The sequence below is a fragment of the Piliocolobus tephrosceles genome, chromosome 3 (assembly GCF_002776525.5).
Source record: "Piliocolobus tephrosceles isolate RC106 chromosome 3, ASM277652v3, whole genome shotgun sequence".
NCBI lineage: Eukaryota > Metazoa > Chordata > Mammalia > Primates > Cercopithecidae > Piliocolobus > Piliocolobus tephrosceles.
In genome coordinates, this window is record NC_045436.1 from 67,490,143 (window position 1) to 67,505,707 (window position 15,565).

The 15,565-nt window shown below is 39.1% G+C and overlaps 1 protein-coding gene across 5 annotated transcripts in view; it reads left to right on the forward strand.

Annotated features, from left to right (window-relative positions):
* Positions 1-15,565, forward strand: part of TRPC3 (transient receptor potential cation channel subfamily C member 3) — a 72,695-nt gene that overhangs the window by 12,410 nt on the left and 44,720 nt on the right. For all 5 annotated transcript variants that reach the window (XM_023217541.3, XM_031935320.1, XM_023217540.3 and 2 more), the window contains exons 2-3: positions 6,794-7,565; positions 14,621-14,809. In XM_023217541.3, coding sequence (XP_023073309.2) covers positions 6,794-7,565; positions 14,621-14,809 — 961 coding nt within the window. The remainder of the gene's footprint in view (positions 1-6,793; positions 7,566-14,620; positions 14,810-15,565) is intronic.

The window sequence follows — 15,565 nt, forward strand, 5'->3', positions numbered from 1 at the left end:
CTGTTGTTTATTTATCCTCCCAGAACAGTAAGCATCACGGCTTTGCTGTCAAAAGTAGGAGAGCTATCTTGTCTGCACAATGAGAGCACTTTATGAACAGGGTCCTTCAGGATGAATTAGAGGAATAAAGGAATTGAGCAAATCTTTTCATTAGACAATTTCTCTTTTCTCAAATTCTGCTTGCAAAATCCTCAAAATCATTCAGTTAAAAAATAGAAAAATCCCATAATTTTTTGCTTGCAAGAATCTGAACTTCTCCATGATCCTTTTCTTTTCACTCCTCTAAAATGTATCTTCTTGAACTCCTCTTGAACACACTCACCCAACTCTATGCTGCACCACCCACCCTCCAGGCAGAGACGTCCTGAGTCAACCAGGGCAAAGATCTTGTATTTGAAAAGGCAAAAAAGAAGAGCACCTTAATACATTTTCAACAAATATCCTTAATAGTACAAGAATACTCTTGACAGTACAGGAATAGCAGAATAATATGTTTACAGGACAGTGAAGAATGAATCTGAGGAACAAGGGAAGGAAGTTTGGCTAGGCAGGGTGGGGTGGGCTGTGACCATCCCTGAAAGTCATACAGAGGAGTTTCAACTGATGAAAAGAGCAGTAGGGGGGTTACTAATGGTTTTCTGTTTTTTTTTTTTTTAAAGAGAAGTATGATATGGTGAAAGCAGAGTTTACGAACAGGAAGATACTGGGCATGGTTGTCATGTATAAAGAGGAGAATCCGGTACAGCTGGAGACAATGAAAAATAAGAGTCAGACAGATTCCAGGTTGAATCCCAGTTCTTCGTTATTTTAGCATTTGTGTTACCTTGGGCAATTTCATTTGAGCTCAGTTTTGTTATCTATGAAACAGAGAAATTATAACTGCTTCGTAGTATTGTTATGAGAATTAAATGTGATAGTGCATTGAAAACACTACATACATATGAGGTACTCAAAAAAGTTTAGTTGCCTTCCCTCATGCCATCTCTGCTGGGAAGCTGTTACAACAACCTAGCTATGGGCTTGATAAAGATCTGGAGGCTGGTGCTGGCAATGAGAATTGGAAGGAAGTATTCAGTACAAGAAACATCCCAAAGCAGAAGCTTTAGAACTTTGTGACTGACACGATCATAACAGTGAGTCATAGATGACCTTGAAATTTCTAAACCTGAATAATCAGCCTGAGATACAAATGTTAGGAGTGGGAGCTGCTTTAAGGAAGAAGGTGAGTTGGAGCATTTTAGAGTGGCCATGGGACAGACCACAGTACATGTGGGACCTAAGGTCAGGTGAGAGGATGGGATCTAGGAAGAGATTTGGAAACTCAACTAAACAGATATTTATGAATATTTACTTTCTATGGGCCACTGGGTAGAACTCTGTGGATAATGACAAATAAAACATGACTGGACTGTCTATGAATGTGTACAATAGTGGCATATATGAGAGGGTATTTATTAATACTCTGGGTTTTTTTTTTTTTTTTTGAGACGGAGTCTGGCTGTGTTGCCCAGGCTGGAGTGCAGTGGCCGCATCTCAGCTCACTGCAAGCTCTGCCTCCCGGGTTTACGCCATTCTCCTGCCTTAGCCTCTCGAGTAACTGGGACTACAGGCGCCCGCCACCTCGCCTGGCTAGTTTTTTGTATTTTTTAGTAGAGACGGAGTTTCACCGGGTTAGCCAGGCTGGTCTCAATCTCCTGACCTCGTGATCTGCCGTCTCAGCCTTCCAAAGTGCTGGGATTACAGGCTTGAGCCACTGCCCCCGGCCTTTTTTTTTTTTTTTTTTTTTACATAAATTCAGACACTTGAGTACCAGAGCCTGAGGTTGCAGGGAGGCAGAGGTTGCGGCGAGCCAAGATCCTGCCACTACACTCCAGCCTGGGTGACAGAGTAAGACTCTGTCCCAAATAACTTAAAACAGGTTTAAAACACATGGAATATAGGATATTTGGATTTAAATCTATGTGAGAAATCATTTAAAAAAGGAGAAAGACTGTGCCAGAAATTTGGAATAAGATAGTAATAATAATTGAGCAGTTTTAGTTCCTAGCTATATTCCTGGATACCGTAAGAGGGGTCAGGGGAGTGAGGGTTATACAGTTTTTATTATTAAAGGACAAAAACTCATCTGAAGAGAGAGGCTTGTTGATTTGCAAGTCTAGGTTGACTTTGGCACTTTAATCCTCATACAAGGTACAAAGAATACTATAGTGAACAATCTCTTTAACTTTGTTTTTGAAAACACACAATAATGTTTTAAAAATATCACTCCTTCATAAAAGCAAGGTCTTGACATTAAATGGTCACTGCTGAAGGCATTTCTGTAGGCTGCCTACTTGCTGTGCTGTGGTTTAGGTAAATAGCTTCCTGGAGACCAAATTTTAAATAGTTAATAAAGTTTAGGGAAACTAAATGAATGTGAAGCTACTTGTCCCTTAGCCCGTGTTGCTCAAACATATTATTTCAACTTCATTTTTGGCAGGACCAGAGTGACAACTGTGTGAAGGCCTCATAGTCAGGGGTCATTGATCCAGGATGCTCCATTATTTCTATATTGGAGGTTCCCAGGAATTGTAAAGGACTTTCATTTAAAGTACGTATTTCAGGGTCCAACCATGAGAGATTCTGATTTAGTTCATCTGGAATGGGGCCCAGAAATCTGATTTCAACAAGCCTTCCAAGTGACCTTGAGGCAGGTGGTACTCAGGTCATACTTAGAGAAACCCTGTTGGAGGTCAGATGAGTTGATAGCAAAGTTATGAAAACTGAGGAGTGTTACTTGTATTTTAGCTTCTGAATAGAGTAGAGCAGAGGGTTCCCTATGGTTCCACCACAATATTTCTCAGAAGAGCCTTTCATCTGCTTAAGTGTTTTGTTTGGACAAATTCTAGGATCCCAAAAAGCATGAAAAAAAATGTTTTGCCTTAAAATGTATTGTCAGTGTCCTCATTCAGGCTGCCATGACAAAATATCATAGAATGGGTGACTAAAAAACAAACAAACAAACAAAAAAACCCAGAAATTTATTTTCTTCCAGTTCTGGAGACTGGAAGTCTGAGATCAGGGTGCCAGCATGTTCGGTTTCTGGAGAGGTACCTTATAGGTGGCCACCTTCTCGATGTTTCCTTACATAGGAGGTAGCAGGGTGAGGGGAGCAAGCCCTTTTGTCCTATAAAGGCACTAATCCCATCATCAGAGCCCCATCTTTATGATCCTATGATTTCATAATAATCTCCCAAAGGTTCTATCTCCAAATACTATCACATTAAGAGTTAGGGCTCAACATATGAATTTTGTGGGGACACAATTTGGCAGTTGGATATTACTAGCTATCTGTATTAGTCAAAAGGAGCTTAAACATGGCCATCATAGATCTGTGGGTCAGTGGTACTCCACTGCTTTTACTAGAAAGACGTCCCTGCAGAATGTACGGTCTGTCACAGTGTTGAATGACCCATTGGATGAAGATCAGAGGGTAGGAAATTCCTGGCAAAATAATTTTAGTGTTAAAATTGCTAGAGTTAAACATTCTGTCGTCCCATTCACCCATATTCCTTCCCTATTTTTCATGCTAGAAGAGATACATTGTCAAGGCCAGCTGAGATTATGTTTATGTATTGTAGATGATGTGAATATTGACTCATTCCATCAGTTCAGACTAATTAAATTTATCTTAGTACTATAAGGAAAGTTAACAAAAAGACACTTCCATTTGTGAATTCACCATAAGATGAGTGACATTATCAGCTCTTTTATTTTGAAAAAACAGTATAATTTGTTCTAATTGAGATATCTGACTTCTCAGTGTCGGAAGTTTTTAAAGACAAAATAAAAATGACGTGATTTGTTCTAAAATCAGACATTTCAGTTCAAATATATAGTATGGAGGTATAGCTTCTGAAGGAATAAGATAGCATTAAGAAAAAACTTAAAATACTAAGAAATACAAAGGAAAAATTCATGAAAGAATGATGTCCTAATATTCTCAACCCAGTGTCTTTTGGGAGAAATAATAGGATTTTTATAAGTGATTTTCCCTGTAGGTAGCAATCATTAAATTAAAAGCCTTTCCACCAAGATGTCACACTTTAATAAGGGTTTATTTTCCCAAAGATAACCCCTCTGAGTATTGAAATTCTGACATATATACTCCGCATATATTTCCTCTCATCAATATATAATATTTTATACAACATGGAATTTCTGGTCATTTGAAGAATATCAATTCATAGATTAAAAATAAAAATATTGACCCAGTGAAGTCAGTACCACTAATAGTCATAAAACATACTTATTGCTATCATATTTACAAGATTTGTTTAAAATCCTTGTCATAGAGTTTGGTCTTGAGACAAAGTTCTCTTCTATGCAGTTCTTGTCCACCTAAAAGTCATTATTATACCAACACACACACACACACCCCACACATGTCCCCCAACTCAGACTTGCACCCTGCCCTTGTCTCCCACACATACCACACATCATACACTCTACTCCACACCCTCCCCTACACATCATACCCTACTCATAACAGCCAAATACAGGACATTTATTTCACTTCAGAAAGATTATAATGTAATGATTTCTAATAAATACTTATATTTTAACATTTTTGTCAACTAAGGGATTAAAAAATAAAAATTTTAATAAAAATTTAAAACATTAATTTTATGTTTAATAAAGAGATTCACACTGTGGTTAAAACTATTCAAAATATGCAAGAGGGTATAAGTGAAAAGTGAAAGTCCCCCTTCCTCTGTGACTTCTTAGTCCCAGCCCAGATATGACTTCAAAAGCTTCATGTGTTGATTTCTAGAAACTGCTACAAATACATATGTGTATATAAAACAAATATGTTTATTTAATTTTTAAAAGTTGATCAGTTGACACTAGTCGAGCCATTAGAATTGGGTGCCAGTCACAGCACTGTGTCCTTGCATAAGTCAACAAGCCTCTCTGGGGACCCCTTTAGTTGCCATGCCTCTATAGAGTCAGGCTTGCCCAGCCACATTTGCCTTAGTCCCTATCCGGGAGACCTTCTGCCAGTGGCTTCTGTGCTCCTCTCTCTGTTTGGGGCCCTCAGAGCTGAAAACGGAGTTGGCGCTGGGCTGCCTCTGATTCCTCTTGCCAGGGAAGCTTCCCAATTTAGTCATCCACCCCAGGCACCCAGGGAGGCCGGTATCCTCTCTAGTTAATTTTCAACTTCTGACTCCACGAATACAGTTTTTTCAATGGTAGGAGGTATTTCTGGAATATATATTCTAGAAATAAAGCATTTTCTTTTCTAGCCATTCACTTTTAACTTTGACTTATTTGCTTCAAAAGTCAGTATTGTGGAAAAAGCTTTATCTGGTACTTTTTGGTACAATTCATCCCACCAAAAATCACAGATTTTTAAAAGGAAGTTATCTTGAATGTTGGAACTGGGTAAGGTAAGATATAGATTTATACAATATTTGTGCAAAATTTTAATAGCCACCAAAATATTGCACAGATTATTGAAAGACTATAAATAGTCACAATGTTAAAAGTGTTTATTTAGCATTGTTTTTCAGAGACTCTGAATTTCTGAAAAAGCTTTTTATTCATGAGGAAAATCTGGAGAACTTTATAAAATTCGATTTTATACCTGGCATAAGGATGATGCACAAGGAAATGAAATTATTTACCTAACATCACGGAAATTAAGATGTGAACTCAAATCACTGTACACATCAATTGACATAACTTTCATAATGCAGCTAAATAAATCTCAACTAATGTGGTTGTGTTAGGATTTCAGTGCACATTGATCTGGATGTACAATTAGTGCCCAGCTGCTTTACTCACAAAGTAATTCTAGTGATTTTTAAACCATAATCAAACCTTATCCTTTCAGTTCCAAGAGGCAAATATGTAATACTAGTCATTAAATAATTCTCATTACAAAGGCACAGTTGTTTTCAATAAAATCAATCTAGGTTGATGCTCAAATTTTTAAATTGCTAAATCTTATCTGCATCTCTGAAAAGATGAATCTTGTAACTTAGGGATGGGTGAATCCCCTTAAGAGAAATGCATAAGGTGGAGGGTGTGGGGGCGAGTGGCAGGTATCTATAGTCCTAGCTACTTGGGAGGCGGAGGCGGAGGATTGCTTGAGCCTAAGAGTTCAGGGCTGCAGCTGTGATCTTGCCACTGCACTCTAGCTTGGGCCACAGAGACCCTGTCTCTAAAAAAATGTTTAAATAAACAAAAATTTTAAAGAGAAAAAGATGAAACTAAGATCCTGCAAGATGATACTTGGCCTAAACTCTGTGCTTTTTTAGGGTGCTGAGGGTCAATGATTGTATTTAGTTAAAAGGATGCAATGACTTGGCAGGAGTGTTTTGGTCTCATTCTTGAAAAAATTAACTTCCGTTAGCCTTCAAGCCTAGTACTTTAATGCCAAGTACCTGCAAGCCTCAATGTCCAAGACTTTTAAGAGCAGAAGGTACGATGAGTTACATCTTTACTAGGGTCACAAGGAAGGCATGGGTATATGGAAATTTTTATTATTCCATCTGAATATCATGTTCTAGAGAACAGGAGCATTTGTTCTGAAGGGCTACCGGCTCCCTTCTGGGATCTAGCAGCCAGAGTTAGATCACAGGTGTCACTTTCAGGCAAGTAGTTAGCAACGATATCGCTAGCAACTGAGCCGGCCCCGTGCAGACAGAGGTTTGCAGTGGGTACTGTGTATTACAGAAAGGCCCTGACATGTGAAAGGAAGGAATATGCCCTAATATTCTACAGTTGTTTTATCGTTGCTACTGATTAGGTCCATGGAGGGTAGCCCATCCCTGAGACGCATGACGGTGATGCGGGAGAAGGGCCGCCGCCAGGCTGTCAGGGGCCCGGCCTTCATGTTCAATGACCGGGGCACCAGCCTCACCGCCGAGGAGGAGCGCTTCCTCGACGCCGCCGAGTACGGCAACATCCCAGTGGTGCGCAAAATGCTGGAGGAGTCCAAGACGCTGAACGTCAACTGCGTGGACTACATGGGCCAGAACGCGCTGCAGCTGGCTGTGGGCAACGAGCACCTGGAGGTGACGGAGCTGCTGCTCAAGAAGGAGAACCTGGCGCGCATTGGCGACGCCCTGCTGCTCGCCATCAGCAAGGGCTACGTGCGCATCGTAGAGGCCATCCTCAACCACCCTGGCTTCGCCGCCAGCAAGCGCCTCACCCTCAGCCCCTGCGAGCAGGAGCTGCAGGACGACGACTTCTACGCTTACGACGAGGACGGCACGCGCTTCTCGCCGGACATCACCCCCATCATCCTGGCGGCGCACTGCCAGAAATACGAAGTGGTACACATGCTGCTGATGAAGGGCGCCAGGATCGAGCGGCCACACGACTACTTCTGCAAGTGCGGGGACTGCACGGAAAAGCAGAGGCACGACTCCTTCAGCCACTCGCGCTCGAGGATCAACGCCTATAAGGGACTGGCCAGCCCAGCGTACCTCTCTTTGTCCAGCGAAGACCCGGTGCTCACGGCCCTAGAGCTCAGCAACGAGCTGGCCAAGCTGGCCAACATAGAAAAGGAGTTCAAGGTAAGTTTTGCGCTCTACCCCGGCTGCTCTGCGTGCTCACCCACTTCCCCACTGCTACCTGGCCCGTTCTGCCACCTTTCGCTCCACATTCGGTTTTGCCCAGTGAATGTGAAATCACGAGGGACTGAGAGCGTCATTCAGACCTCGTCTGATGTTTTCTTTTTCCCTCTCAATGATGGTGCTGTGACAAATTCGCTTTGGGGATCCAGTATTCTGGATCAGAGAGCTATAATTATGGTGCCGCTCTGTGTTCTGGGTAAGCATTAAATAAAACTCAAGATTTCTCCCCTTTTTGCTAAAAGGAGGGTTTTGGTGTGACTTTTTGTCTTCCAAATCCTTCCTCCTGTTTTGTAGTTAGTTGTATGGTAGCACATAAGTAGTAATAGTTTGTTTTATTTCCCCTGAGGGAGTGTACCGTTTCTGGAGGTCCTGCAATACTAGGTCTGTGTTGGACTGGACAGAGCAAGCTCCCATTCCATCTCCACGATAGTGTTAGTTTTGAATGCACTGTTCATTGGCCCAAGCATTTGTGTATCCCTTTAGAATCAAAAGTCAAAAGACCAATAAAAAATACTATTAAAGTCACTTCACTGATATGACAAAATGCCTCTCCCTGAATTCCACATATGTATAGTCAGCATGGTGAGCCGTAGACATCAGTTCAATCTAGAAATATGAGGACAGCAAAGTGATTTGCTTTAAGGGATTTTTTTAATGAGTGAACTTTTTTCCTGGACATTATTTTCAGTCAAGCAGTATTATTTATTTTTATAAAAATTATATATTAACGACAGGTCATTTTTATTTTTTAGTCAGTTGCTACCTCCTCCTATGCATTTTGATTGGTTCTGGCTACTAAATCTGGGTATTTCATAGTTCTGATCAATATCATTTAGACTGTTTTTGGCAGGTTCTTGTCTCCCATTTCCCATCGAAAAAGATGATTGTAGACATCAATTCCTTAAATTATTTTCTAGATGCTAAGTTAATCTTTTTAGTTGAGTGTTATGGTGTCAGATCACAGAAAAAGTAATTATTCTTTCACATCTGAATATAGTTTTTATAGTTAGTGAGATTTACACAAATGCAACTAGCAATATAATTCAGGTTACAGAAAATATACTTTGCCCCGGTGTTGCAAGAAAATGGTGGGAAAGTGGTCTCATCCCTTTTCCATACACACAAAATTCCCTGGATATCCATCAATGCTCATTTTGTCCCAGTGGCGATCTGGACTTACTATAATTTTGTTAATCCATTAAAATTTTTTTCTGATGTAAAAGCTACACACATTTATTGTAAAAATTTTCCAAAAAAGGTAAAATACAAAGAAGAAAGTAAATATTACTTTATATCTAATCCCTTTGAAGAGATTCATTATGTGGTATTTGAAAAGATTTATTTACTTGGACCCCAAATGATTTTTTTTTTTTAGATAGAACTCAGAGCAAGTTGGAAACTCCAAATTCTGTTTAGAGACAGTAGAAAAGCACGTAGGTAAAGCACTTTTAAATATCACTTTGTTATTTTGAAACAGTAATTAAAACATAATTCTAAACGTATTTATTTGCCACTGTTTCAAATGCCACACAAACCTTGTTTTTACACATTTTTCTTGATATATACTGAAAGTCTGCAAGAGATTCTATAAAAGGGAATATTTTCTAAGATCATGTTTTAATAATTTACTAAAGATGGTGATGTTTGCATTTCCACCCAGAGACGTCAGCTCAGTGCAACCACGGTAAGATAATTTGTTATTCATAGTTTTACCCTGAAGCTGGCTAGATCCATATTGGTAATGCTTAGAATCTCTTTCATTGTAATGTAAAGAGTCACCTCTGATAACCTTTCAAGGGTGGGGAAATATCACAAATGAAGAGGCAAAAAGAGAGAAAACACAGTTGAGTTCTAGAGAACATCTATAAAGCTGCCAAATATCTATAAGGATATGCAAAAATCATCTAAATCTCCCAGTTCTTTTTTCTAGATTATATGGGAAGTGCTTGTGTAGCAAGATAGCCCTCTCTGAGCCAAAATTAAGACAGTTCTTTAGAAATTATAGTCTCCAAGGACTTCATGTCTCTCTCCCCTAACTCAATGTGCCTTTTCTCTCTCATTTTTACCTGTCCTTGTTATTCCTTTCTTATCTGTCTTTATTTCACCTTTCTCCCCTCTTGTCCCATGTTCATGTCCATCTGTCAGGGCTTTAGACAGACAGAGAAAATAGTGCTTCCATAGCACTGACCCGGAGACTCTGAGCTCTGAAAGGGCAGTGAAAATGAAGCTCATTTCTGAAGCAAGCAGGTAACCTAATTTGCCCTATTCCATGGTGTTCACGATATTCTTCCCATGGGGACTTTGAGCTCAAAGTGTTAGCCTTGAAATAAAAACATAGTTCCCTAGTGAAAAAGAGGTGATTTTTTTCCTTTTAAAACACCTATATTTATTTTATCTTATCAATGGCCCATAATATCTAGTATCTCACCCCTGAAATTGCCATCATTTAGGTGCATCAGAGAATATTCTCAGCCACTCTGCCGTTTTCACATTTCTTTGAGAAATACAATAGGCATGGTGCTGAAAACATATGAAGGTCAATACCCTAAGAGGTCAAACATTCTAGGATACAGATTTAGATAAATTAGTGGAGGATAGCTCGGTGACAGGTTATTAAAGAAATATTTTGGATGTGCAAATGCTGTTTCAAGCTATTCTGAGAAACAGAATATTGGAAGGATAGACTCTTGGTCTAATCCTCCAAAATGTCACTGGCAAGGAAGCCAGTCATTTATTAAGCTGTGAGAACGCAAATTGAAATTTTCTAGTTCTGACTGAGTCATGACGCACCTTTTTTGTAAAAATAAAGAACTGGGGAGAGGCATTTGCTTCCCTGTGCCTCAGTTTTCCTCTCCTTAAAGTAAAAAAAAATTTCACCTTATATCACACTACAGCTGTAAGGAAGAAAAAAAATGAATATAAAAAGCAAGATGACATTTTATAGCAGGAAAATACTCTAGGAATCATCTTTCATTTTGCAAAAGAGAAAGCAAAGGCTATAGGCAACATTTCATATGCTAAGCCTAGATTTGAGTGTCTTGAGTCCCAGTCGTAGGTATTATATCTAATATTATGTACCTGGTAATATCGAAGCACTTCTCAGCACCTAATTTGTACCAAACATGTTCTAAGCATTTAATCCTCATAGTACCAATATTGGGTAGGATTATTCATGTCAGAGACGTAAAGTGAATTCCACAATATCACAGAGCTAGTAGGTGGTAAAGCAGTATTTGCGCCCAGGAAGTCTGGCTTCAGACTCTATGCTTTTAATCACTATGATAACTTGCCTCTTTTGTTATTAGGGAAGGCCTGACAGAACCAAGCCCGTTAAGAGTTGAATTTCAGTTTTCCTCTTCAGGATAAAAAAGGATTAGAATGATAATTAAACCACATACATTAAAAGGAGTGTGCAGAACCTGTAGATATATTGTAATGAAGACTGAACTTCACTGTTCTTCCTCTGGCTTGAGCGGATCCTTAGGGTTTTAAGTTCTGCTCTATAGGGTGTGCAGTAGGTCCACCTGCTGACTGTGGAGGGCTGTGGTAATGGATGAGTGGTTTATTAAAGACCATTATGCAAAAGTAACTTAAGAAAAAATTATTAGAAAATGTAGACCAGAAAATGGTCTGATCTGTGAAGTAACATGGTGGAATTACCATTCAATGCGGCCTCATGGTGGAATTAAGAGTCAATACGGACTTTACATAGATGATTGCTTTTGCAGCTGAAGAGAGGCTGTTCTTACCTGGAGTTCTCCATCTTTCCCAGTGAGCTCTGCATAGGTTTAAAAAAAGGTATCCAATTACTGTAACGAAAGAAATCACCATTATCTCCAGTTCTGATTATTTTCTGCACTCTGGCAACAGACTTCTTTAAGTGGGAAATGTTTAAATTGTTATAAAAACAAACAGTGCTGTCCTTGCGATATGTTTGATTATCAGTTTTTTGGATTATTTACTGATCTTCCGGTGGATGTGAAAAAAAGCTTTCCTTAAAACTAAACAGGTTATAGACTATAATGTTATAGGTAATGAGGTATTACTGCAGATGTGGGTATTACAATTTAGGTATTACTGCAGATGTGGGTACTAAGTTTTCTTCAAAGCATGGAAAGTAGCCTCTTTCTATTTCTGATCAATGGAGAAATGACGACCCTATGTTGTACCAAATCTTACAGAACAGTCTGAACTGAAGAATAACATGAGGAAATTTCATCTAAAAAAATCGTATTAAAAGGGAAGCTTTATATGGAAACGGGCATGGATTTAATACTTCTTCTGGATGCTATAATAAAATATTTCATTAGTCTTTCAGGAATGGAAAGCAGATGGATATTTAACTGACACTCTGCACAGAAACCAGAGACTGAACATTTTATTAATTTTATCAGTTGCATGGTACCAACTTGAATGGAAACTAAAGATTGAAGTTTTATTCATTTTATCTGTTCCCTTATGAGGGGAAAAGGATTAACTGTAACTGTTCTTTATCTGAATTTCCGATATCTGAAATGGAAAGTATTCTAATCTGTGTAGCCTTTAAACAGTCTCTCTTCTTCTTGTTTATTTTGGCTGATGACGTGGTTTTGCCCATCAAATCACATTAATTATTTAAAGGAAAAAAGTTGGAATTCTTCATATCTTTTTTTTAAGTATGATTTTTGGAAGCCCAGTAATTCTACTGTGCCAAATATTACTTAGATATATAGACACTTACAGTGTCTCAGGACATGTTACAGTGGGGAATTCTGTTTTCCTCAAGTGTTCCACATTAGATTATTATCTGGTTAGCCTTCCTAATAGGCTAGAATTTTAGTGAAAGTCATAAAAGTAGAACTGGGGTTTCCAAAAATGAGACACTTTCTCAGGAGATGGTCGTTGACACCTTCATTAGAACAAATGGACTAGAAACAAAGCTCCATTCAGAAGGCAACAAGGAATGCTACCAACTGACTTACTTATAGTAGTCCATGGCAGTATATAAGTATGCAAATGAAATTAAAGATTCATGGATTATTTTTAGCAAGGTGTTAGTTCCAGTGGCCTGGAAATTTTTCTCTCAGGTACTGAATTCTGTAACCCTTGAGAATTCAATTACATACAATGATATATTTCTCTTCTTCTAGTTCTGCAGGGCACAATAATATGCCCTTCAGACAAACAAACAAACAGAAAACTCTCTGTATGCAGGTGGGTATCCATCTACCTATCTCTCTACATTCATTATAAACCAATTATTCTCAAACATAATATGTATCAGAATCATCTGGAGGGTGTGTGAACACACAGATTGCTGGGCTCTTCCTCAGTTTCTAAATCAGGACATGTGGGCTGGGGTCTGAGAATTTGCATTTCTAACACATGCCCAGGTGCTGTTGATGCTGCTGTTCTGAAGACTACACTTTGAGAAGCAATGTCTCCAGTAAGGCAAGGGATAATGAACTGGACAAGTTATTTTTCACTGTCAACCTAAATAACAGAGAGAGAGGTTCTCTAAAAGAAAATGAGGCCGGGTGCAGTGACTCACGCCTGTAATCCCAGCACTTTGGGAGGCCCAGCTGGGCAGATCATTTGAGGTCAGGAGTTCAAGACTAGCCTGGCCAATATGGTGAAACCCCATCTCTACTGAAAATACAAAAAAATAGCCGGGTGTGGTGTCACCTGCCTGTAATCCCAGCTACTTGAGAGGTTGAGGCAGGAGAATTGCTTGAACCTGGGAGACGGAGGTTGCAGTGAGCCAAGATTGTGCCACTGTGCTCCAGCCTGGCAACAGAGCAAGACTCCATCTCAAAAAAAAAAAAAAAAAAAGAAAATCATATTTATCTGGGAATGTAATATTGCAGTGGAAATACAAGTGACATGGTAAACTCTGTGTGTATTCAGGGAGGTAAAGAAAGACAAGTTTTTTAAAAGAAAAGTGAGGAGGGCTACACTCCAGGAACAATAACAAAGGCAGAGCCAGTCCAAAGCTGTACAGGTAGTTGCTGGGCAGATGTCCTTACAGAGGTATTTTTTGTGTGTAAGGTTGCTATGGCCTTTATGCAAGGTTATGGTTTTTTGCACTCTCTTGTGATAGTTTTTTGTGTGAGAACCCTCCCTTCATGGCCTTCTCTGACTCTATTAGTCAGGGTTTTTTTGTTTTGTGTTGTTTTTAACACAGTTGACTTAGTTTTGACAACTTTCATATCACATATAGTTGATCTTCTACATCAAATTGCCATTTTAGAAAAATTGCCATTATAGAAAAATTTCCAATGTAGAAATGGTCTCGTTTTGACTTTACAAGAACTATTGTTTGTACAAAAGAGGGAAAACTCTTTGATCCTTTGGTCTTTCAGCATACAATTTTTTGAGTAAATGCTTTTTAAAATTTTTAATTGACAAATTATTATTGTATATATTTATGGGGTACCATGGGATGCTTCGATAGATGTATACAATGTGAAATGATTAAATCAAGCTAATTAACATATCTATCACCTCACATTACTTTCTGTGGTAGTGAGATATTTGAAATTCACTCATCAATTTTGAAGTATATAATATAGTATTAAAGCTATAGTCACTGTGCTGTGCAGATAGATCTCAAAAACTTATTTCTCCTGTCTAAATGAAACTTTGTTCACTTTGACCAATATCTCCTTATTCCATCTCTACTTTACCTTACCACTTACTCCCACCCCCTGCCTCTGGTAGCCACTTTTCTATTCTCTGAGTTTGACTTTTTTAGATTCCACATATAAGTGTGATTATTATCATGCCGTTTTCAGAACTATCTCGGATGGTTGGGCTGTTTGCAGGAGCAGGAAACCTGGCTAAGGGGTTGGGTGGGTGCAAATCCAGCCTGTATTCAGTTCAACAAGCCTTGTATCCAGGTAGGCTGCAGCTTTCTACCCCCAAAAGAAGGGATACCTTTTTCTAATTCACCCAAACACTTTCCGTTGAATAAAAGCAAATTATTTGTGTTAAAACACTAAACCTCTTGTTCTTAGAATGACTATCGGAAGCTCTCCATGCAGTGCAAAGACTTTGTAGTGGGTGTGCTGGATCTCTGCCGAGACTCAGAAGAGGTAGAAGCCATTCTGAATGGAGATCTGGAATCAGCAGAACCTCTGGAGATACACAGGCACAAAGCTTCATTAAGTCGTGTGAAACTTGCCATTAAGTATGAAGTCAAAAAGGTGAGTGGGCCTACTTTCATCTAGTGCCATATTAGAATAAACATGTAATACAAACTATGCCATAATCCTAGGAAAATTATTAAAATAATAAGACTAGATGCTAGTAGGCTGGGCAACATAGTTAGACCGTGTCTACAAAAAATAAACAAAATTAGCTGGGCATGATGGCATGTGCCTGTAATCCCAACACTTTGGGGCCTGTAATCCCAGCACTTTGGGAGGCCAAAGCAGGAGGATCACTTGAGGCCAGGTGTTCAAGACCAGCTAGGCAACATAGCGAGACCCTGTCTCTACTAAAAATTTAAAAATTAGCCAGCCATGGTGGCACATGCCTGTAGTTCCAGCTACTTGGGAGCCTGAGGCAGGAGGATCACTTGAGCCCAGGAGATTTGAAGCTGCAGTAAGCAACGATAGCACCACTGCACTCCAGCCTGGGCAACAGAGCAAGCAAGTCCTTGTCTCAAAAAATAAAATAAAAAATAGATGCTATTGATAAAAGATTTTTTTGTGGGGAGTAAAGATGCAAGTTAAATGTGTAGCTTCTGATCCTTTCTACTTTTTATCCATGGTGGGACCTTGAATAAGTCATAAATTTGTAAATTTCAGTTCCCTCATGTGCAAGGAGGATAGTATCTCTTATCTATCTCAGGGTTTTGGTGGAATTTAAATGGGTTATAATATGCAAAAGCACTCTGTAAACTGTTAATTACAATACAACTAATAATGCTGTTACTTGTATATGTTTTTGTAAGGCAC